Source organism: Leptodactylus fuscus, chromosome 4 (genome assembly GCF_031893055.1).
Source record: "Leptodactylus fuscus isolate aLepFus1 chromosome 4, aLepFus1.hap2, whole genome shotgun sequence".
Lineage (NCBI taxonomy): Eukaryota > Metazoa > Chordata > Amphibia > Anura > Leptodactylidae > Leptodactylus > Leptodactylus fuscus.
Genome location: NC_134268.1, coordinates 177,119,021 through 177,141,695, shown reverse-complemented (window position 1 = coordinate 177,141,695; position 22,675 = coordinate 177,119,021). Strand labels below are relative to the sequence as shown.

The window sequence follows — 22,675 nt, the reverse complement described above, 5'->3', positions numbered from 1 at the left end:
TACTCCTGGAAAGTCCTGCGGCGTGGTCTCATCCATAGGATATCCTTGAGGCAGACCACATATCCAAAAGGTTTAGAAGTGCCCTACCTAGCACTAAGGGGTTCACACTACTGATGGATGTCCATTCTGATAGTGTCCGTAAAAAAAATCCCAAAAACCTGACGCCTATCATAAATGACACTAATTGATGTTCATGTGTTCAGTTTTTTTTAACTGATCCATTTAGTGGACACATTAGCATCAGATAGTGTCAGTTTTTATACTGTCCTTTTTTTTTTTTTTCTTTATGCTTTCTGAACATATGCAGAAAAGAAAAAGTTTAGCATAATGGACACCCATACGTTACTGTCCATTAGCCATAGCAATTAATGCTAAAACATTACGGATGCTTGTGGTCCGCCATAGGTCCGTTGTTATGAATGGACACAAGTCTTACACAATGAGTTTTATGTCCGCGAAAAAAAAACCGGACATGTTATGACTAGAGATGAGCGAACACTAAAATGTTCGAGGTTCGAAATTCGATTCGAACAGCCGCTCAATGTTCGTGTGTTCGAACGGGTTTCGAACCCCATTATAGTCTATGGGGAACAGATACTCGTTAAGGGGGAAACCCAAATCCGTGTCTGGAGGGTCACCAAGTCCACTATGACACCCCAGGAAATGATGCCAACACCTCTGGAATGACACTGGGACAGCAGGGGAAGCATGCCTGGGGGCATCTAACACACCAAAGACCCTCTATTACCCCAACATCACTGCCTAACAACTACACACTTTCCACATTCAAAAAAACCTCTATCAAAGTGGGAAAATACCTGGAAACCTTCTTTACTCCCCAAATGGATGGACACAAACCCCAATTTAAGCTCAACAAACAGTAACAACCACCCCTTTAAATCACGTTCCCCATGACAACCACAAATGGAATAGGCAATGGGAATTCCAAAAGCCCTCACCCTTAACTGTCATTTTGAGTGTGTGTGTGTGTGTGTGTGTGTGTGTGTGTGTGTGTGTGATGTGGTAAGACCTTCCAAAATTCACTTTTCTAGCCCTTAACATGAGCCCTTCCAAACAAAGTTACATGACCTTAAGCTGAGCTACCAGCAGAGATTGAGGCCCTTGGCATGAGTAGAGCCTTGCACCAGCAGTGTTTTTGGCACTTAGGGTGAGTTGAGCCTTGTACCAGCGTGTGTCCCTTAACATCAGGCGGGCCCTAAGTTCTGCGCTTTGCACAAAAGTTCCACATTAACTAGGCTGAATGGTACAAAGATTAGTAGGCCCGAGAACCAGGAACAGGTCTTGCAATGGCTGTCGGATAACGCTTAAAGCACATTGTCCACCAGCCAGTCAGCCTCTACCTCCTCTTACCCAACAGTCTTGTCCTCCTTCCACCCAAAATTCCCAATCTTCTCAGAACAATAACCCCAACTGTCCCTGCTCCCCAGAGCTGTTCTCCCTTCCTTTGACTGTACCGCAACCTGCCCCTCCATTTCGCGATTCCACGGACCTAACAGACGAGTATCTGTGTCCAGATGCTCAAACACTAGAGTCTCCTCCATTCCATCTCCGGTCGATTTGGTGGCGGATGACCAGCAACCCACCCTCATCGGCGACGATGAGACGCAGTTGCTGTCAGGGCAGCCAGTTGACATGCGCATTGTGCAGGAGGAGGAGGCGAGACAGGAGTTGGAAGAGGAGGTGGTGGACGACGAGGACACCGACCCCACCTGGACAAGGCAGATGTCAAGCTGGGAAAGTAGTGTGGATGTTGAGGCAGGTGCAGCACCAAAAAGGGTAGCTAGAGGCAGAGACATGTCCAGAGGCAGAGGTCAGCTGCTTTGCCGAAGCCAGGCCAGACCCGGAATGTCCGAAGATGTTCCCTTTTGTACCCAGCCCAGAAAAACTCCCCCATCGAGGGCACGTTTCTTGAAGGTGTAGAGTTTTTTCAAGGAATGCGCCGAGGACAGATATAGTGTCGTCTACACAATTTGCCTCTCGAAATCGAGTAGGGGCCCTGAGAAGAGCAACCTGTCCACCACTTCAATGCACCGTCATTTGGAATCCAAGCAATGGAATCAGTGGCAGGCAGCAACGGCAGGACAAACGTCGCCCGCCGTTCATGCCACTGCCTCTGCTCACAGTGCTGGCGATGCACTCCAGAGGACGAGCCAGGACATCACTTCATCTGCCTCCGCCACTTTGTTGACTTCTCCCTCATCCTCCCCTGTTTCTGTCTTATCTCCTTCTCCTGCACCATCAAAGGCACCATCAGGCGCTTCTTTACAACAACCCACCATCTCTCAGACATTGGAGCGCCGGCAGAAATACACTGCTAACCACCCACCCACGCAAGCCTAGAACGCCAACATCGCTAAACTGCTGGCCCAGGAGAGGTTGGCGTTCCGGCTTGTTGAAACTCCCGCCTTCCCGGACCTGATGGCAACTGTGGCACCTCACTATGCCGTCCCTAGCCGTCTCAACTTCTCCCGGTGTGGCGTCCCCGCCTTGCACCAGCACGTGTCACTCAACATCAGGTGGGCCCTTAGTTCCGCGCTTTGCTGCAAGGTCCACTTGACCACCGACACTTGGACAAGCGCCTGTGGTCAGGGATGCTGCAGTGCTTATCTTTAATGACAGGCAGGGTGAATGTGGTGGAGTCTGTTCCCCGGGTGCAAACAGGGGTGGCCTATCTCCTCTCCCAGGCCAAAATTCATGGCAGGAGTAGACTGAAACCCTACGACGCTGCAACCTCCACCACAGCTACTAGCGGCAAACGCTAAAACACTGGTGTGGGGAGACGTCAGCAGGCGGTGCTGAAGCTCATCAGCTTGGGGGACAGACAGCACAGTGCCTCCGAGGTCAGGGATGCCATCCTGGCTGAGATGGCATTTTTTTTTCCCTGCTACACCTGGGGCCTGGCATTTTTACGCCTGTGATAATGGCTGGAACCTGGTAGCGGCTCTGGAGCTTGCCAGCCTCCAACACGTTCCATGTTTGGCCCACGTCTAACCTAGTGGTGCAAAGTTTTTTAAAAACATACCCAAATGTACCGAAGCTACTGTTGAAAATGCGGCGCTTGTGCGCCCACTTTTGCAAGTGCACAGGAGTCGCTGCTAGCCTAAAAACACTCTAGCAAGGCCTACATCTGTCCAAACACAGGCTGTTGTCCGTCATTCACACACGCTGAAACCCTACAATACCATATCTTGAGCAGGGTGTGTGAGCTGCACAGACCTTTGATGGAGTTCCATCTACAAAACCCAAGGGTTCCTCAAAGTCAGCAACCAAAGTTTCTGCACCATGAGTTTCCAGGGGTGGCAGAGTTATGGCTAGGGGAAGAGGCATGGATAGGGATGATGTCTAGGGGCAAAAGCAGTGTGGATGTGGAGGCAAGCTAAGCAGGAAAAACTGGGGGTACAAGCTAAGGCATGGACTGGGGTGATGTCTAGGGGCAAAAGCAGTGTGGATGTGGAGGCAAGCTAAGCAGGAAAAACTGGGGGTACAAGCTAAGGCATGGACTGGGGTGATGTCTAGGGGCAAAAGCAGTGTGGATGTGGAGGCAAGCTAAGCAGGAAAAACTGGGGGTACAAGCTAAGGCATGGACTGGGGTGATGTCTAGGGGCAAAAGCAGTGTGGATGTGGAGGCAAGCAAAGCAGGGAAAATGGTGGCTAGAGGCAAAGGGATGTCCATAGGCAGCAAGGGCAAAGATGCAAAACTCTCCCGTTTCAAGAATTTTCCTGACTTGTTTCCCCACAAAACATTCCTGGGAGGAGGGCTGAAACACCACCCTCCTCCTCCTCCGCTGTTAGATTTACCCCAGCTACGAGCTGAAAACGCTGCAACACTGGTGTGGGGAGACGTCAGCAGGCTGGGCTGAAGCTCATCAGCTTGGGAGACGGACAGCACACTGCCTCTGAGGTCAGGGATGCCATCCTGGATGAGATGGCAATTTGTTTATCCCCGCTGCCCCTGGGGCCAGGTTTTTTAGCTTGTTGGAGGGCTCTGGAGCTTGCCAGCCTCCAACACGTTCCATGCCTGGCCCACATGTTCAATGTAGTGGTGCAATGATTTTTAAAAACATACCCCAAATTAGCTGAGCTAAGGGTGAAAGTGCGGCACTTGGACACCCACTTTCCCAAGTCTACAGTACCTGGAGCTAGCCGCAATACACTCCAGCAAGGCCTACATCTGCCTGAAGCACCTACTGTTGTGCGAGGTCACCACACGCTCTAACCCTAGATACCGTATGTTCAGCAGGGTGTGTGAGCAGCAGAGACCTTTGATGGAGTACCAGCTACAAAACCCAAGGGTTCCTCAGAGTCAGCTCCCTCACTTTCTGCACCATGAGTTTCCATGGGTGGCAGACTTATGGCTAGAGGCACAGGCATGGATAGGGGTGATGTGTAGGGGCAAAAGCAGTGTGGATGTGGAGGCAAGCTAAGCAGCAAAAACTGGGGGTACAAGCAGCCGGTGACATCATCACTGACAAGCACAGCTGTCTGTCAGCTGACAGGCTGACTTTCACCAAAATGAACAGACAATGGATAGACTCATCATATACATGTCAGTTACATGACAAATTTAGTGCAATTTGCAAGTCCAAGATGGTTTGGAGATCTGCGGAGAGGAATCTCACCACCTCTTGCGGGTGCCATCATTTGGAAGGCAAGCCCTGGGCTCAGTGGGTGAGAGCAAGCGCAGGATAATCGTCGTTTGGCCTGGCGGCCACTGCCTCTTACACTGTTGACAGGGCTGGCGCTGCAGTCCAGACCAGGAGCCAGGACACCTCCACATCTGCCTCTGACACTTTGGGGAGTTCACCCTTATCCTCACCTTTTCCTGCCATTTCTCCTTTTGCCCGCGCCATCATGCGCCTCTTCCCAGCAACTCCCCATCTCCCAAGCCTTTCATTTCATGCTAAAGTACAGCGCAACCCACCCACATGCCCAAGGCTTCAACGGCCTCATCTCAAGAAATCTGGCCCAGGAGATGTTGGAATCCCGGCTGGGGGACACTCTGCCCTTTTTGGGCAGAGTGTCTACTGCGCCACCGCACTGTGCCGTCCACACCAGCACTTTCCCCCAAACATGAGGCGGTCCCTAAATTCAGCGCTTAGCCCTAAAGTTCCATGTGACCAGTTACGAATGGACAAGTGCATGCGGACAGGGACGCTACCTTTCAATTTGGGCACAGTGGTTGAATGTAGTTGAGGCGTGGACCGGGTCGCAAAATGTGGTGGCCTGACTTGTCTCCCCACACAACATTCCTGGGAGGAGGGCTGAAACACCACCCTCCTCCGCTGTTAAATTGACCCCAGCTACGAGCTGGAAACGCTGCAACACTGGTGTGGGGAGACGTCAGCGGGCCGTGCTGAAGCTCATCAGCTTGGGGGCCAGACAGCACACTGCCTACAAAGTGAGTCATGCCATCCTCGATGAGACGGCAATGTGGTTTTTGCCACTGCACCTGGGCCCAGGCATGTTGTCATGTGTGATAATGGCCATAACCTGGGATTGGCTCTGTAGCTTGGCAGCCTGCAACATATTCCATGCCTGGGCCACGTTTTTAACTCATTGCTGCTAATCTTTTGAAAAAGGTACCCCAATGTTCCTGAGCTACTGGTGAAAGTGTGGCGCTTGTGCGGATAGTTTTTAAAGTGTATAGTTGCCGCTGCTAGCCTCTATGCACTCCTACAACGCCTGTACCTGCTGGAACAACGGCTGTTGTGCGACGTCTCCACACTGCTGGCACTAAACATATCATGTGTTGAGCAGAGTGTGTGAGCAGCACAGACCTTTGATGTAGTTCCAACTCCAAAACCCTCGGGTTCGTCAAAGTCAACTCCCTCAGTTGCTCAACCATGAGTGGCCATGGGTGGCAGACTTATGTGAAATCCCATCCCATCCATTGCACTGGACACGAAACATTAGCATGCGCTCAGCACAACTTCGGATATGGCAGATGCGTTAAGCAGGGTGCAGGGTACAACACAGACCAGGCCCGAGCACCAGGAACAGGTGTTAGAAATACTGCAGCATCTGCCATTTCCTTCCAATTTTGGGGTTTTGGACCCGCCACCGACTTGTCTGGACCTAAGTGGGGATCATGAGACACAGTTGCCATCAAGGCAAGCTGTGGTCATGTGCGGTTTGCAGTAAGGGGGCAGTGCGCAATTGGAAGAGGAGTTGGTGGATGACGAGGCCACCGACCCCACATGGACAGGGGTGATGTCTAGGGGCTAAAGCAGTGTAGATGTAGAGGGAAGCTAAATCAACAAAAAACCTGGGTAGAAGCAAAGGCATAAACTGGGGTGATGTTTAGGGGTGAAAGCAGAGTAGATGTGGAGGGAAGCTAAGCAGCAAAAACAGTGGGTAGAAGCAAAGGCATGCAAAACTCTACCCTGTTGGAAGACTTATTCCTAGGTCTGGAACACGTTAATGGCCCCCCTGGACAAATTACTGCCACTCAGGGGCCTAGTGTCACCAGGAGGGACAAGTATAGGCGCATGTTGTGGGAATACCTGGCCGACACCAGCTCTGTCCTCTCCGATCCCTCTGTGCTCTACAGCCTAAACTTATTTTCTCATCTTTTTTTCTGAACTGCACATCTCTTGCCTGCTTCCTTTGGGATCTTAGAAATGGTGGTCCACTTCCACAGATGGTAACTTCAATAGACAGTGTAACGGGAGTAGCTGAGGGATCGCTGTCTTAACCACTTTTTGGCACAAAATTAACTTCCAAAGCCAAATATGGTGCAAGTATATGATGCAAGGACACCTACACACCTATCTCTGACACATTGGGGAGTTCACCCTCATGCGCCCTTTTGGCCTGCACCATCATGCGCCTCTTCCCAGCCACTCCACATTTCCCAAGCTTTTCATTGCAGGCAGAAGTACAATACAACCCACCCCCATGCCCAAGCCTGTAACAGCCTCATCGATAAACTGCTGGCCCTGGAGATGTTGGTGTTTGTTTATGCTTCTGGAGACCCAGGCCTTCCGTCAGCAGATGGCAGCTGGGGCACCTCCCTATGCTGGGCCTAGCCGTTACTACTTCTCTTGGTGTGCTGTCTCTGCCTTGCGCCTGCATGTGTCCCATAACATCAATCGGGCCCAGAGCTCTGCGCTTTGCTGCAAGGTCCACTTGACCACCGACACATGGACAAGCGCCTGTGGTCAGGGATGCTGCAGTGCTTATCTTTAATGACAGGCAGGGTGAATGTGGTGGAGTCTGTTCCCCGGGTGCAAACTGGGGTGGCCTATCTCCTCTCCCAGGCCAAAATTCATGGCAGGAGTAGACTGAAACCCTACGAAGCTGCAACCTCCACCCCAGCTACTAGCGGAAAACACTGTAACACTGGCATGGGGAGATGTCAGTAGGCCGTGCTGAAACTGATCAGCTTGGGGGACAGACAGCACAGTGCCTCCGAGGTCAGGGATGCCATCCTGGCTGAGATGGCATTTTTTTTTCCTGCTACACCTGGGGCCTGGCATTTTTGCGCCTGTGATAATGGCTGGAACCTGGTAGCAGATCTGGAGCTTGCCAGACTCAAACACGGTCCACGCATGGCCCACGTTTTCCAACTTGTTGGTGCCATGTTTCTTTGAAACCTACACCATTGTGCCTGATATACAGGTCAAAGTGGGGCCATTTTCGTAAGTGAGAACTAGCCTCTGCTAGGCAGAAAACATTCAGAGCACACTCCTCTCATCTTCGCACCGTTGGCTGGCGGAGGAAGACGAGGGGGTTGGAGTGGCATCTGATGTCCCTATCCCACACGAGGCTAGAGGGTGCACTTCAGTGCATCCCATTGCTTCACCACAAATGGTGTGAAGGGGAGTGGAAAATGGAGGAAATGGAGAGTGACCCTTACAGTTGGGGCCAGCAAAGGCATGCCAAGTAACACACTGGCACACATGGCTGACTTCATCTTGGGTTGCTTTTCAACACATATTTCACATCATGAAGAACAAATAATACTGGATTTTTTCAAGCCTCGAACCCCGGTCTAGGTCTAATGTCTGTTCCTTTCTTATATTAGGGGAGAGGGAAAAAAAATTACTTCAGTGATACGTTTAGCGTACATAGACTGACTATTAATGTGTATCCCACTTAGTGTTGTTAGGGTTACACACCGTCACAACCTGGCTAAAGCTTCTATAGCTGTTAATAAAGTCAACATAACTTTACGGTATCCAAAAAGACAGCTGGTACCGACAGAGAGCAAGACAAATGTCACCCAAAGCTGTGAGCTCTGAACACCCACAGTGACTTTGGCGTCATCATCATTATAAGGGAGCGGGTGGTAATAAATAACTTGGCAGTGCCTAAAACCCAAAAAGCTTATACAACTATATTTACATTAAGATACACAAATGAAACTTTTCAGTAGCATGTCATGAGACAAGCTGATAAGCTCTTCCTTTGTGCAGTGCTATTTGAAAGTTAAACGCTGCCTTTATTTTAATTCTGGAGAAGGTGCAGACATTAGATTTAGAACATGTTGTCTTCATTGTCCAAATCCTCTATATAGGTAACGCGTTTTTCGGGCCGAGCTGTCTGGGAACGAGCTGGTGCAGCACTGACAACCTGGGTGAATATGGCAAGAGCCTGAGATGTAGGGTGAATGAATCCCCAAATTATTTGTGGAATTCCCAGTGAGACAATGGCACTGTATACCAGTATTAAAAATTGTGGGTGCACATAACCCCCATATATTCTTTGAATTCCCAGTCAGACAATGGCACTGTATAGCAGTATTAAAAATTGTGGGTGCACGTAACTCCCATATATTCTTTGAATTCCCAGTCAGACAATGGCACTGTATACCAGTATTAAAAATTGTGGGTGCACATAACCCCCATATATTCTTTGAATTCCCAGTGAGACAATGGAACTGTATAGCAGTAGCAAAAATTGTGGGTGCACGTAACCCCCATATATTCTTTGAATTCCCAGTGAGACAAAGGAACTGTATAGCAGTATTAAAAATTGTGGGTGCACATAACCCCCATATATTTTTTGAATTCCCAGTCAGACAATGGCACTATATACCAGTAGTAAAAATTGTGGGTGCACATAACCCCAATATATTCTTTGAATTCCCAGTCAGACAATGGCACTGTATACCAGTATTAAAAATTGTGGGTGCACATAACCCCCATATATTCTTTGAATTCCCAGTGAGACAATGGAACTGTATACCAGTAGTAAAAATTGTGGGTGCACGTCACCCCAATATATTCTTTGAATTCCCAGTCAGACAATGGCACTGTATACCAGTAGTAAAAATTGTGGGTGCACATAACCCCCATATATTCTTTGAATTCCCAGTCAGACAATGGCACTGTATACCAGTATTAAAAATTGTGGGTGCACATAACCCCCATATATTCTTTGAATTCCCAGTCAGACAATGGCACTGTATAGCAGTATTAAAAATTGTGGGTGCACATAACCCCCATATATTCTTTGAATTCCCAGTCAGACAATGGCACTGTATACCAGTATTAAAAATTGTGGGTGCACGTAACCCCCATATATTCTTTGAATTCCCAGTCAGACAATGGCACTATATACCAGTATTAAAAATTGTGGGTGCACATAACCCCCATATATTCTTTGAATTCCCAGTCAGACAATGGCACTGTATACCAGTATTAAAAATTGTGGGTGCACATAACCCCCATATATTCTTTGAATTCCCAGTGAGACAATGGAACTGTATAGCAGTAGCAAAAATTGTGGGTGCACGTCACCCCAATATATTCTTTGAATTCCCAGTCAGACAATGGCACTGTATACCAGTAGTAAAAATTGTGGGTGCACATAACCCCCATATATTCTTTGAATTCCCAGTCAGACAATGGCACTGTATACCAGTATTAAAAATTGTGGGTGCACATAACCCCAATATATTCTTTGAATTCCCAGTCAGACAATGGCACTGTATACCAGTATTAAAAATTGTGGGTGCACATAACCCCCATATATTCTTTGAATTCCCAGTCAGACAATGGCACTGTATACCAGTATTAAAAATTGTGGGTGCACATAACCCCCATATATTCTTTGAATTCCCAGTGAGACAAAGGAACTGTATAGCAGTATTAAAAATTGTGGGTGCACGTAACCCCCATATATTCTTTGAATTCCCAGTCAGACAATGGCACTGTATAGCAGTATTAAAAATTGTGGGTGCACGTAACCCCCATATATTCTTTGAATTCCCAGTCAGACAATGGCACTGTATACCAGTATTAAAAATTGTGGGTGCACATAACCCCCATATATTCTTTGAATTCCCAGTGAGACAATGGCACTGTATAGCAGTAGCAAAAATTGTGGGTGCACGTCACCCCAATATATTCTTTGAATTCCCAGTCAGACAATGGCACTATATACCAGTAGCAAAAATTGTGGGTGTATATAGCCCCAATTCTATTGCTAGGGGACTTGCAGGGTATTTCTGAGGTGAAGGTGGGGGGGCACACCATTGGAACGGGGATTTGGGGTGTATATATGGGGTATACGGGAATACACTGTCAGTGTGTTCCATTCAGGATCCTGGGAAAGCTGGGTTGCGGCGATTGAGCCCGTCAGTGCCACGTTACACTGACAAGCTTCTCCCTGGAATTGAAGTTATATGTAAGCCCAATATATTCTTTGAATTCCCAGTGAGACAATGGCACTATATGGCAGTAGCAAAAATAGTGGGTGTATATAGCCCCAATCCTATTGCTAGGGGACTTGCAGGGTATTTCTGGGGTGAAGGTGGGGGGGCACACCGTTGGAACGGGTATCGGGGGTATATATCGGGTATACGGGAATACACTGACAGTGTATTCCATTCAGGATCCTGGGAAAGCTGGGTTGCGGCGATTGAGCCCGTCAGTGCCACGTTACACTGACAAGCTTCTCCCTGGAATTTAGCTCTTATAAGAGCTGTTGGTTGTCTTCTCCTTCCTATCCTAGCCTGTCCCTGCCTACCCAGAATCTAAGCCCTAGCTAACTGGACGGAAACCTCCGTCCCCGGTGAATTGCAAGCTCAGAATGACGCGAAGCTGGGCGGCGCTGTTCTTTTAAATTAGAGGTCACATGTTTTCGGCAGCCAATGGGTTTTGCCTACTTTTTTCAACGTCACCGGTGTCGTAGTTCCTGTCCCACCTACCCTGTGCTGTTATTGGAGCAAAAAAGGCGCCAGGGAAGGTGGGAGGGGAATCGAGTAATGGCGCACTTTACCACGCGGTGTTCGATTCGATTCGAACATGCCGAACAGCCTAATATCCGATCGAACATGAGTTCGATAGAACACTGTTCGCTCATCTCTAGTTATGACGCTTTTGGGCTAAACGGACATTAACAGACAGCAGATAAAAATCTCATTGATTTCAATGGGATTTTAACGTATTTATGGCGGATCTGTGAGTGTCCGTTAACATTTTGTAATGGACGCTAGCAGTGGGCACTACTAACTGTAGTATGGACGTCCTCTTACTGCTGACAGACACCCTTTACACATAGTCAATCCACTTTACATGGTATCTGACTGTGTGCTAGACATGTAAAGAAGTAGGAAAATCGAAACTAAAAAAGGAAATTCTTACAATATACCGTAACTATTTTTGTATGTGTAGCCCATGAGGAGGCTACAGAATAACATGGACATGTGTTTGTATGGTGGTAATGCCTCTTTTCTATGTATTCTCCCAGACCCCACTCTAGCTGGGACATACGTGCTGGACACCACATTTGTTAGTTTGTCAGTTTTACACATTTTATCTAATGAGGGCACAACATGGTTTAAGATGCATTGGCATTGCAAGCCAATAAATTCACCCAAATTGTCATATTTTTTGGTGTAAACGAAGCTCCCAGGTAAGTGACTGAACTTGGACTGGACAGTACCCCCAGACTTTTCATCATCAGTCACTTTTCCACTACCCTTTGTCTAAGATCTGAAGATGGGATAAGACTAAGTGAAACCATTCCCAACAAATGCATCTCCCTAAACTTCATCCCATCACTGCACAACATGTCTCTGAAACTGTATCCTAGCACCAGAAGACTAAGTATAGACTGTAAATCTGAAACCAAAGGACTAATGGTATGTTTTCCATTTTATTACATTTCAGAGATCTCCATTTATGGAAATAAATAGACATTCATTGTCCGGGATATTTGTGAAAAGAAATTCCCAATTCACCTTAAAGGGCACGCTTATCCTGTTCTTTCTTCTCGCGTCCCTTTACTTCAGAGTAGTAAACCACTGATCATGCTTCTTCCATTCAGCTTGGCAATATTGCCTGTCCTTAAAGTATGGATTGGGTGTGATAGTTAAAGGGTTGGCCAAGAATATGTGATTGGTGTGGTGGCGCCCAGCAACTCCAACACCGATCAGCCAGTGCCTGTCTTATACACTGCACAGAGCTGGAAGTAGTCAGTTGTGTGCCCTGTAGTGGTCGGGCAGCGGTACTGCAGATCAGCATCCATTGTCTTCAATTGGAGTTGAGCCGTAGCAGCCACCCCAATAAAAAGAAAAAAATACAAATGTGACGACAAAATGAAACCATTTACAGCCTGATTATGAGCCCACCAAGCCTGGCCTTTAAGGGGTTAATGATCATTGCTCTTAATAATTTCAGCTAAAAATAGAAAAAACTATGAAAGAAAAAGAGGAATTGCTGAAGATAACCGCGGTACTGGAGAAAGAAACAACCCAGCTCCGGCAAGAGGTGGAGCGACTGGAAAGTGCCCTGATGTGTGAGAGAGAGCGTTCTGACCAGTATATCGCAGAGCGAGATGTAAGTCTGTCGTAGAGATGTAGAATTACATGATACCCTATCAGGGAGGTCGCCGAAATGTTTGCAGCAAATGTGCCCTTACTTATAGCATTCGTGTTACAATTAAAGGCATCTTTGCCAAATACGTGAGGGCAACGTTCTTTGCTGGAGTTTGACGTCTCCTGAACAAAAATGTTTGTACTTCATTTACGTAACTGGTGCAGGACTTTTGTCTTTCCTTTCTGTGTATAAAATTATACAGCTCATCAAAATATGTTCATGGTATTGTACAGGAGACACTAGTCATTTACTTAAAGGCATGGCCATGTGCTAACTGTTATGTCTCTCATCATATGGTCCTGGCCATAGCAGCTGTGTACTCAAAGGGGTATTCCCACGTTGCATACTCACCAGTATTCACTGCTGTAAAATCTTCTTTCTTCCTGGTTTCTTGCATCATTTGGTGGGTGGGGTTTCACATGCAACTTGTCGTTTAGCTCCACCCGCAAATTAGCATGTAGCTCCGCCCACCCATATTGGACTATGAAGTACAGGCAGCAGCAACTCCATTCTGTGTTACATACAGAGACTGCCTGTCTCTGCCATAATGAACACAATTGAATTAGCTAGCCTGATAACTGGGAGAACAGAAGAAATGAAAGCAGCTCCTCTCCCCTATCTGATAGCAGGAAGGTAGGTCACATGGTGTAGACACAGGATTAGCTAGATACACAGGCTCTCTCCCTGCACTTAGCCCCTCCTCCCTCCCCCTGAGAGCAGCAGATACATCACTTGACTTTTGAGCAGCTAGGTCAGGGCTGTGGCCACAAAGAATTGAATAAAGTAAGATAGTGGACAAACAAAGCAGTTTTACTGAAGCAATGTATTTAGGAAAAGTCTTAAATCCACATTAACAAGCAGTATAGATAGGATCCTTGTGATGGGACAACCCCTTTAAATGAAATGTCTCTAGGCCGGTTATGGCAATAGCTGGTGAGATTGCCACACAGCGCATGTCTCAGCACAGTGACTGGGAGATTGGGCACTATTCAGAGGGTGCATTAGATTCTCTATAAGGAGGACCTTTTACCACCAAGTCTAACCCTTTGCAGTCTTCAGTATAGCTGCGTCACGCATTTCAGCACAGTTGGAACTCTTTCTCTATGAGCAATTGGATCAAACAGCTGAATTCCCATGAATCCGTTGTTTGAAGGCGCTTCACAGGCCATGTGATGTCACATTCATTGGTCACATGCCCTGATCACAGCGCAGTCCCATTCAAGTAATTGGATTGCGCTCGATACCAGATATAGTCGCTGTAGCCTCTTCAAACAGCCAGGGGCCTGGGCGTTGGACCACTACTAAACTTTAATTGGCATTGGTATGTGAAGAGTGGGCATCTAACCCCCCGACCCCGCACCGATCAGCTGACTCTGCGTGCTGAAAGCTGCTGCTGTGAGCTCCTATTAAAGTGATAGTCCTGTCCACTCTGCAGCAGTGGTGCCAGCTACATCAGTGGAGAGGGCAGTATAAAAACACAGTGGGGGCTGAAAAATTCACTGTTTTACTTGCCTTCTATTGCTCATATAATGTTACCATATAGCATTGGGAAATGAATATGCAGATAAGCTATTTCTTTCCCAGAATTCCTAGTAAATTCTACACACTGTAAGGTGGCCTGCACAGACCATGTCCCCCTAAGGAGGACTAGTCCCCCTTTCTGACCAGTGCTGCTCTGTACTGAGATGGGAATCTCTTCTAGTTGTCAGACCCCTGGAAATATACACAGTATATGTAATAAATAACTAAAACATTATATAGATGGATAGATCAGAATAGATGAATGTTATATAATCCTATATTATATATGAATCTAATAAGCAGGTTTTTCCAAGTTCCCGATTTCTATACTGTGCACCAAAACAAATGAGTGTATTTGGTAGGGAAATTTTCATTGACATCAGTGAGATTTGGTTATGGGCCTCCACAGTAAATATTCATGCTTAGATGTCCTCAACACTGCCTGATGTAAGCGATAAGATCAGATAATCCTTTAATAGTCCCACATTGGGGAAATTTCAGCATGTTACAGCAGCATAGTAATACAGATACAGGATAATACACAGTAATATATTACAGATTTAGACACACATATGCTGAGAAGAGAAGATATACTAGGAGTCCATAGAAATAGGTAACATAATAATGTAGAGTCCATAGGCATGAAGTACATTGTACACAAAATCACATTTCCCTTTTATCCCTCTCAGCCCATTGATGCGACTCTGTGCTGGGCTGCTTCAGGGGCTTTCTCGGAAGGTGTGCTGCTTTTCTTTGAAACTCGGACTGGAGCTGAATGAGATGATGACAAGCTATATAGTATAAGGTGCATGAGTTGTGTGTTTACAGAGTACAGGTTAATTCTATTAACCTCCAGCCACTTTGGCTTTTATGTTGTAAAACTATTAGAAAGCTTCAGGATTTTGGTACCAGGCTTGGATCACAACCATTTCCAGATGTACTCCCATGGGGGAAGGGGCTGCTGGCAGGAAGGCTTTGTAGCATTACACCGGAGCTCTGCGGCCTGTGCTTCTCAGTTTGCATTGCTACTCCGGTTCCTACGATGACTACAACATTGTAGGCTGGCAAGACTGCTGGGAGTTTAGTTACCTAACAATGGGTGAGCCACCGGTTGTAGTCCTACATGAAAATTGTGCAACGTAACATGAGAAATCATGCCATGGTGGGCTATCCATAACCTTAGTATACCATTACTTATATAGTGGCAATATATATAATGATGGTCTTTAAGGAGGTGGGAAGAGCTAGAAGGAGCGTTTCCATTAAGATGGTTTAATATGTCCTTGTGCTGTAGACCCAAAACAATGGGGTATTTTTTTTAAGGTCCCATCATTAAAGGGGCTGTCCAACTCCTATTTTTATTATTTAATACTGGGATTAATGGGGCCATTAACGTAACAAACTAGTACTTGCCTTACCCAGAGTCTCAGCCCACAGCAGCTGCATTTGTCTGTATACAGGTCCCTGGGCTATGTGTCAGGAGACGACTGCTACAGCCAGGAACAGGCCTCACGGCCCCACGAGCTGCACTATTTACTTAATAAATGATTCAAAAAAACCTCTTTAAATATATACATTGTATAGATATTGAAAAAAATAGTATATGGCACTGGCCCAGCTTTATAGTGTACAGCAGTATGCACGTCCACCTAATGAGCAGAGTGCCGGTGGACGCACATGCTCAGTCATCCTCCCCACACTCACATACCTCCATAGTGACGCCGTTTTTTGTTCTGTTTGTCAGGGAAAGTTCAGCGCCTTTATAGTAGATGGCAGTATAGCTGAGAAGACTTGTGGGACAGGGAGAGGAAGAAGAAGACCGTTCATCTGGTTCTTTTCAGGCTCCAACCCTGGAAGTAAAAAAAATAAAGAAAACATTTTTGCTAGTAACACTCTCAAACAACATTTAAGGTCCCCTGGTTTAAAAATAATGTTGGGTATCCCCTTCAAGAACTCATTGCAGTGGATCAACTTCAGTGATCTTACTAAAGAACCTCATAACTTATAATCACTTATATGTAAAGAGTCTTCTCCTCTTTATATGGCCTGGTAGTAACCCTGTGATTCACCGCCAGCAGATTATAGCCTCCATTTATGGGAGCCAGTATGGCGTCTAGCCGCTGCTGCACCAACTGTTGTTAGCACATAATAACAATCTTCAGCGGTTTTTAAAGGGGCTCTATCAATAGATTTTCGCCATTTGGATAATTATATGACTGAATACCCTTTAAAAAGGCTAATCAGGTGCTGTTAATCATTTTAGAAAAGACCCCCCCCCCCCATTTTAATAACATACCAGTAAAACAGATTAGCCCCTCCTTGCACCATAGCCATTTTGTACAGCCCCCCCGCGTCATACCTTGCTCACGCCCACGTCTGTTGCTTCTGCTCTAATTTAGTCCTCCTTCTCCCTGCAAGTTACCGCTTCCAGCGGTTTGGAATTGAAATCTCCATACCCGAGCGCCATTTTCTTGTGGAGGTCATACATTGATGATGATTAAAGAATAAACAAAGAAAACCCACTACTTCCTTTTACTCACATGTGACTTTTTTTTCAAGCCTCTTCCAATTGGCATTCAGTGGAAAGTTCTTGCTTAGTCCATCTTACACGAGCCAGACTGAAGCTTGCAGGGGAATCTGATTACAGTTTACAATAGAAGCCTATGGGAATGGGGAGAACTTAGCAGGACCTGGGTGAGAGACACGGGTACAGACAGTTACTGTCTCACCCAATGTACACCACAGGTCAGTATTCTCTGTAATGCAGTAGGACCCTGCAGCTTCTGAGTTGAGATTTAAATAAGCAGCTTCTCCTCTGCTTTCTGTGTGCAGTGTATGCTGACATCAGAGTAGCTTAGTATATACCCACCAGCTCAGGGAAAACTGAAAGCTAGAGATGAAGTCAGCAGAAGGAAACACTGGTAAAATGTACAATATTAGCCAAATAATGGCAGAAATATGTGTCCCTCATGTGCATACAGTGTACTGTGGATGAAAATTTGATATAATGTTAAATATGCTGTAAGTGTATGGCGCTTGATACAAAGCTATGAATAATGAGAGAGCCTAGGTGCACATAAATGGTGTATAGGCAAAGTCAGTGAGATGATGTAGATGTATATGATATATGTGCTGTCTGTGACACCACAGACCCATATGTTTCATAAGGCCTGGTTCATATCTGCGCATGGTTTTCCATGGTCCGCAAGCAGATCCCCGAACAGAAACCTAATCTGCATAAAAAAGCGGTTAACGTAGGAAACCTGCAGACCCCATAGACTATAATGGGGTCCAGGTGGTTTCCGCATGAAAAATGCAGAGAGAAAAGTGCTGCTTGCTTCATGCGGACAGGAGAACGGAATCTCGGAATGCAGATGTGAACTGGGTCTAAGTGAGCTCAATCCCCAAAAGGCACAGGTATATTTATTATTGTTATTTATATAGCCCCATTAATTCCATGATGCTTTACATTTGGGGGTTACATACAATACACAAAATATACAAACAGATACAATACTAACAGTGACCGACTGGCACAATCTATGAGGGAAGAGGGATAGAGACAGAAGGTGAGGGGGAGACAGTTCAGATGGTGGTGTGGTATAGGGCCATGTTTCTGTGCATGGTGTCTAAGGCCGGGTTCACACGATGTATTTTGGTACGTAATGTGCCGCGTAGACGCCGCGGGATCTTTTTTGGGCCGTATATGCTTCCATTGTTTTCAATGGGAGCCAGTACCGTATACGCGGCACTATTTTGCGGCGGCCGCAAAATAGCGCCACGTATACGGTACCGGCTCCCATTGAAAACAATGGGAGCGTACACGGCCCGCAAAAGATCCCGCGGCGTCTACGTGGCACATTACGTGCCAAAATACATCGTGTGAATGCACCCTAACTAGTCCAAAATTCATCATTTAGTTATAGATTTAGTTTTAAAATTGGTCAACACAAAATAAAAAAAACTAATCCTTGTAAAAGATCTTTTCTTCAGTCTTTTCCCCTTTCTTGAAGCCCGGACTGAGTGCGGCTATCAGTACATAAACTATTAGCCCCTTTGGTCCAGTATCTTCTCATACGCCGGCCTAATCTTATATTGCAAAGCAACTCCCAAACGGTTTTTTGGGTCATTTATTAGAGAGTTTTATTTTTAATGTACTATGAGAGCTATAGCTAATGGGAATCGTAATATACCCTGATGTAATAAATGAATGCTGACTTTTATGAGTAGGTGTGAATTTCTCTTTCTACAGCTGTAAAGCTACTTGCACAATATTGTTGTGTACTTTGTGCATGAAACAGTAGCGTGATAATAAAGCTAATGGCACACCCGCGCTACTGTGGGTGAGATGTGACTGCTTTGTGCACACGGTCCACAGGATATAGAGCTGCTAAATATACCCGCTGGCAAACGTCTCTGACAACAGGGAAGCAATAGAAGGCAGAAAGGCTGGCCCGCTGTCCGCCGTCGTGCAATGCGGCCTGGTCATTGGCTGCGCACACTGATAGCTTACCTATACTTGGCAGAACGCCACGCAATTGTCATTACAACTATGGTTTACAGTGGAATAGTGTGCAATAAACTAAGTCATCTGTCAGCTTAGGCCTCTTAAATCTTATTTATGGCAGGGCTGACGTCAGGACTGATAAGGCAGGGGGTGCGTGTAATGGCTTTACCTTTCCTATTGCACCTTTCATATTTAACAACATACAAAGGTGTATTTGCTCTTTATAGAACTGGGACTAGGCATTTTCTTCAACTTATATTGGTGTTTATGTAGGCCCCGGCAGTATTGCCTGAAGAACAGGAATATGCTTTACTGCATCATAGTTTTCTATCTATTTATTGTCCATTTATTTGCTCCATAAAATGCACCATCCAATGCAAAAGGTGAAATTCGTAAGTCATTGCAAATCGGAAACTCAGGTGCGCATTTCGCATGGGAAATGTCTGCAACGTGTAGATGACACTTATTGTGTTCATGCAAATCTGCACAGAAAACCCAGAGCCCTGTATACATTCACCCATAGAGTCTATAGATCAGTGTGCAGTATATGGCGTTCTTATGTAAACAAGCGTCACCGGGATTTTATTTTTTGTCGTGTTGTTACATGTTGCAGACCGTCTCAGTGGACGCTCTTTATGAAATGAATTGTGGGTATGAAATCCTCGTAGTGCTATTTAGATCCTTGGATTTGCAGTAAGCTGTGCTTGGAAGTAGAGATCAGATTTTATTAGGAGGGGGAGGTGGAAATCACTTGGCCAGTTTGTAATGTTCTGTTGCCCTCTAGTGGTGGTACATTGTGAATAACTCTATCACACACCCTCTGGTAAAAAAAAAAGAAAAAAAAAAAGACAAGTTAAATGGGTCAAGTTACAAGTTAAATGGGTCAAGTTCAACAGATTTTATCAAGTTACAGGGAATAATAATTTTTAATGCAGTCTGAGAGCCAAGCGGCCTAAGCGCGATCTGCTTGCTACATGTTCAGATCACTCGTCGTTTCATCCAATCAGTGAAGAATTCCTTGCACTATTCATTCTTTGGGATGTTTGTATTAATAAGACCAAAGTAATTGCTGTTTTGCTGACTTTTTTTTTACAAATATTTGACATACATTTTTTTTAAACCATATATTGAGCACTGTTGTTGTACATGAACTCCACAAATCCTGATAAGATATGTTTCAGTATACCTCATGTCCAGTGTTTTATTCTTTTTCTTTATTTTGTGTGTGAATTGGAATATAAAAATCTTAGTAATACTGTATATCTGCAAATTTTCAAGGGAAATATAAAGAATCGGAATGTATAAATAAAGGTAGGGTCATCATTTATTCACCACGCAATAATTCACCCACAGCCCTTGCGACAACACTCTGCTGTATAGACCGGACGGCAGACATTCGTGAACACAGTTTGCGCATTTTACATCATTTTGACTGGAAGCCATTCTACAAAACTGTTGCTTGCAGTGCTATTTTTTGCCAAAAAAAGAAATCAGGAATACAGTCTGTTAACACAGCTTAGCCTTACCTGTGAGTTTAGCCTTACCTGTGAGCTTAGCCTTACCTGTGAGCAGAGCCTTACCTGTGAGCAGAGCCTTACCTGTGAGCTTAAGCCTTACCTGTGAGCAGAGCCTTACCTGTGAGCTTAGCCTTACCTGTGAGCAGAGCCTTACCTGTGAGCTTAAGCCTTACCTGTGAGCAGAGCCTTACCTGTGAGCTTTGCCTTACCTGTGAGCTTAGCCTTACCTGTGAGCAGAGCCTTACCTGTGAGCTTAGCCTTACCTGTGAGCTTAGCCTTACCTGTGAGCTTAGCCTTACCTGTGAGCTTAAGCCTTACCTGTGAGCTTAGCCTTACCTGTGAGCAAAGCCTTACCTGTGAGCAAAGCCTTACCTGTTAAGCTAGCCTTACTTGTTAAGCTAGCCTTATCCGCTAAGCTAGCCTTACCTGAGAGCAGAGCCTTAGGCCGGGTTCACACGGAGTATTCTGCCTCGTCATTTGGTACATAGACACTGCGGGAGGATTTGCGGGCCGTATACGCTCCCATTGTTGTCAATGGGAGCCGGTACCGTACACGCGGCGCTATTTTGCGGCCGTGATTTTGCGGCGGCCGCAAAATAGCGCCGCGTGTACGGTACTGGCTCCCATTGAAAACAATGGGAGCGTATATGGCTTGCAAATCCTCCCGCGGCATCTACGTACCAAATGACGAGCCAGAATACTCTTTTTGAACCCGGCCTTACTTGTTGTATCTACTCTCAGTATTCTGTCTGCTTTTGAAATTGTGACTATTCTTATGGCTGCTATGTAAGAAAACTGGCGTAGAAGGCACGATAAATCAGCCCTAGCAACATTAAGTGGGAATTCCATGTATTGTGTCAGAGTAATGGAGGTTTATTATATTTGTGCCTTGTCTTAGTTTATATCTATGTAATGGCATTTCCCTTTGTGCGTAAAATATGGCTTGTAAAATCTAAGCGATCCCATGCACCTGCTTTTGTGAATGACCTCTCAAATATTACATGCAGACTTTATTTTATATGGTGTAGTTCTGTTTAGCACATTAGTGACTCTCGGAGGCCAAGCTGCCATCTGTGGGAACCTCCTCAGTTTGTTGTGTGCGTTTTTGTCACATTTTCAGCAGCCATCTTTATTATCCAGGCCCAGAATTGTTGTCCCCAGATCATGTACTTTGGTTGTACAGTGAGTGGAACCTGTCATTTGGGGCTCTTATATTGATGGTACATTATACAGCTTTTGAGTGTTGCCCCTGTGTAGTGTATAGAGCCTTGTTCACATAATTTTTTTTTTTTTTTTTTTACACTCAGCATTTATCCAGAGAATGCTTCTGATGTACAAGCTAAATGTGTCAATAGGGCTCCATTATCAGTCCCAGTACCGTCGTCATCCTCGTTTGTGTAATGTATATGGGCCTGCCATTACTAGACTCCTCTCTGTAATGTGCATCGTCTTTCACTACATATAATTATTACATTTTCCAGCCTTCCATTTTTCCCGTTTTCATGGCGTTTGTGTTGCTTTTTCAATCAGTTGTCACTCGGACTAGCTATTTCAGTCAACTTTTATCCTGTTTATGGGCGTCTTTACAACTCCTCTCCATATAGTCACACGTGAATATTCAAGTCTTTAGCGGAATTTTCTCCCTTCGTTTCGATTATTAAATGTGCCGTCATCTACTTGTAATCCATTGCACTGCACCAGATCTGTATCAAAGGAGTCGTAGGGGATATTGAGATGGGCACGGCCTAGTCTTTGTTGCCACCACACACAACACACACAGGTTTATTTGTTTTCTAGAGTTTCATTGCCGAAGATGCCGTTTCATACCCACGATTAGACCTGCTCTATAAAATTCTGGGTCACTCTTCTTGGGTTTATGAATGGAGGGGGTATATGGATCATTTGGTGCCTGTGTGTCTGAAAATGACGTATAGATATAATGTTGTTTGACATGGTCTTGGACAGAACACAATTGTGTTTGTTCTTGGTTTCTCCCTTGAGGATTGCTTACATTGGCAAAAATCCCTAACTAAGTAAAAGATATGAAAAATACCCCATAAAATGCCAGATTTTTAATGTAGAAGGTTTTGTCTTCAGTGACTTTTTGTTTCTTCTATAGAGATTATCAGCTTAGAATATAAGATTAGGTGCATTTGTTTTCCTGTCCAGCACAGACAATAGAAGTGTGTAAAGGGTTTGCATTTTATGAAAAGAAAAGGTCTTGGAATGGTCTAAAATAATTGTAAAAACCCAATTTACGCACCTCACAAATACAACACGGC

The 22,675-nt window shown here is 45.5% G+C and overlaps 1 protein-coding gene across 1 annotated transcript in view; it reads left to right on the top strand.

The window, feature by feature from the left end:
• TAX1BP1 (Tax1 binding protein 1) overlaps nt 1-22,675 on the top strand; it is a 108,719-nt gene that overhangs the window by 33,256 nt on the left and 52,788 nt on the right. The window contains exon 5 of the mRNA XM_075271423.1: nt 12,651-12,809. Within this exon, the coding sequence (XP_075127524.1) occupies nt 12,651-12,809 (159 nt within the window). The remainder of the gene's footprint in view (nt 1-12,650; nt 12,810-22,675) is intronic.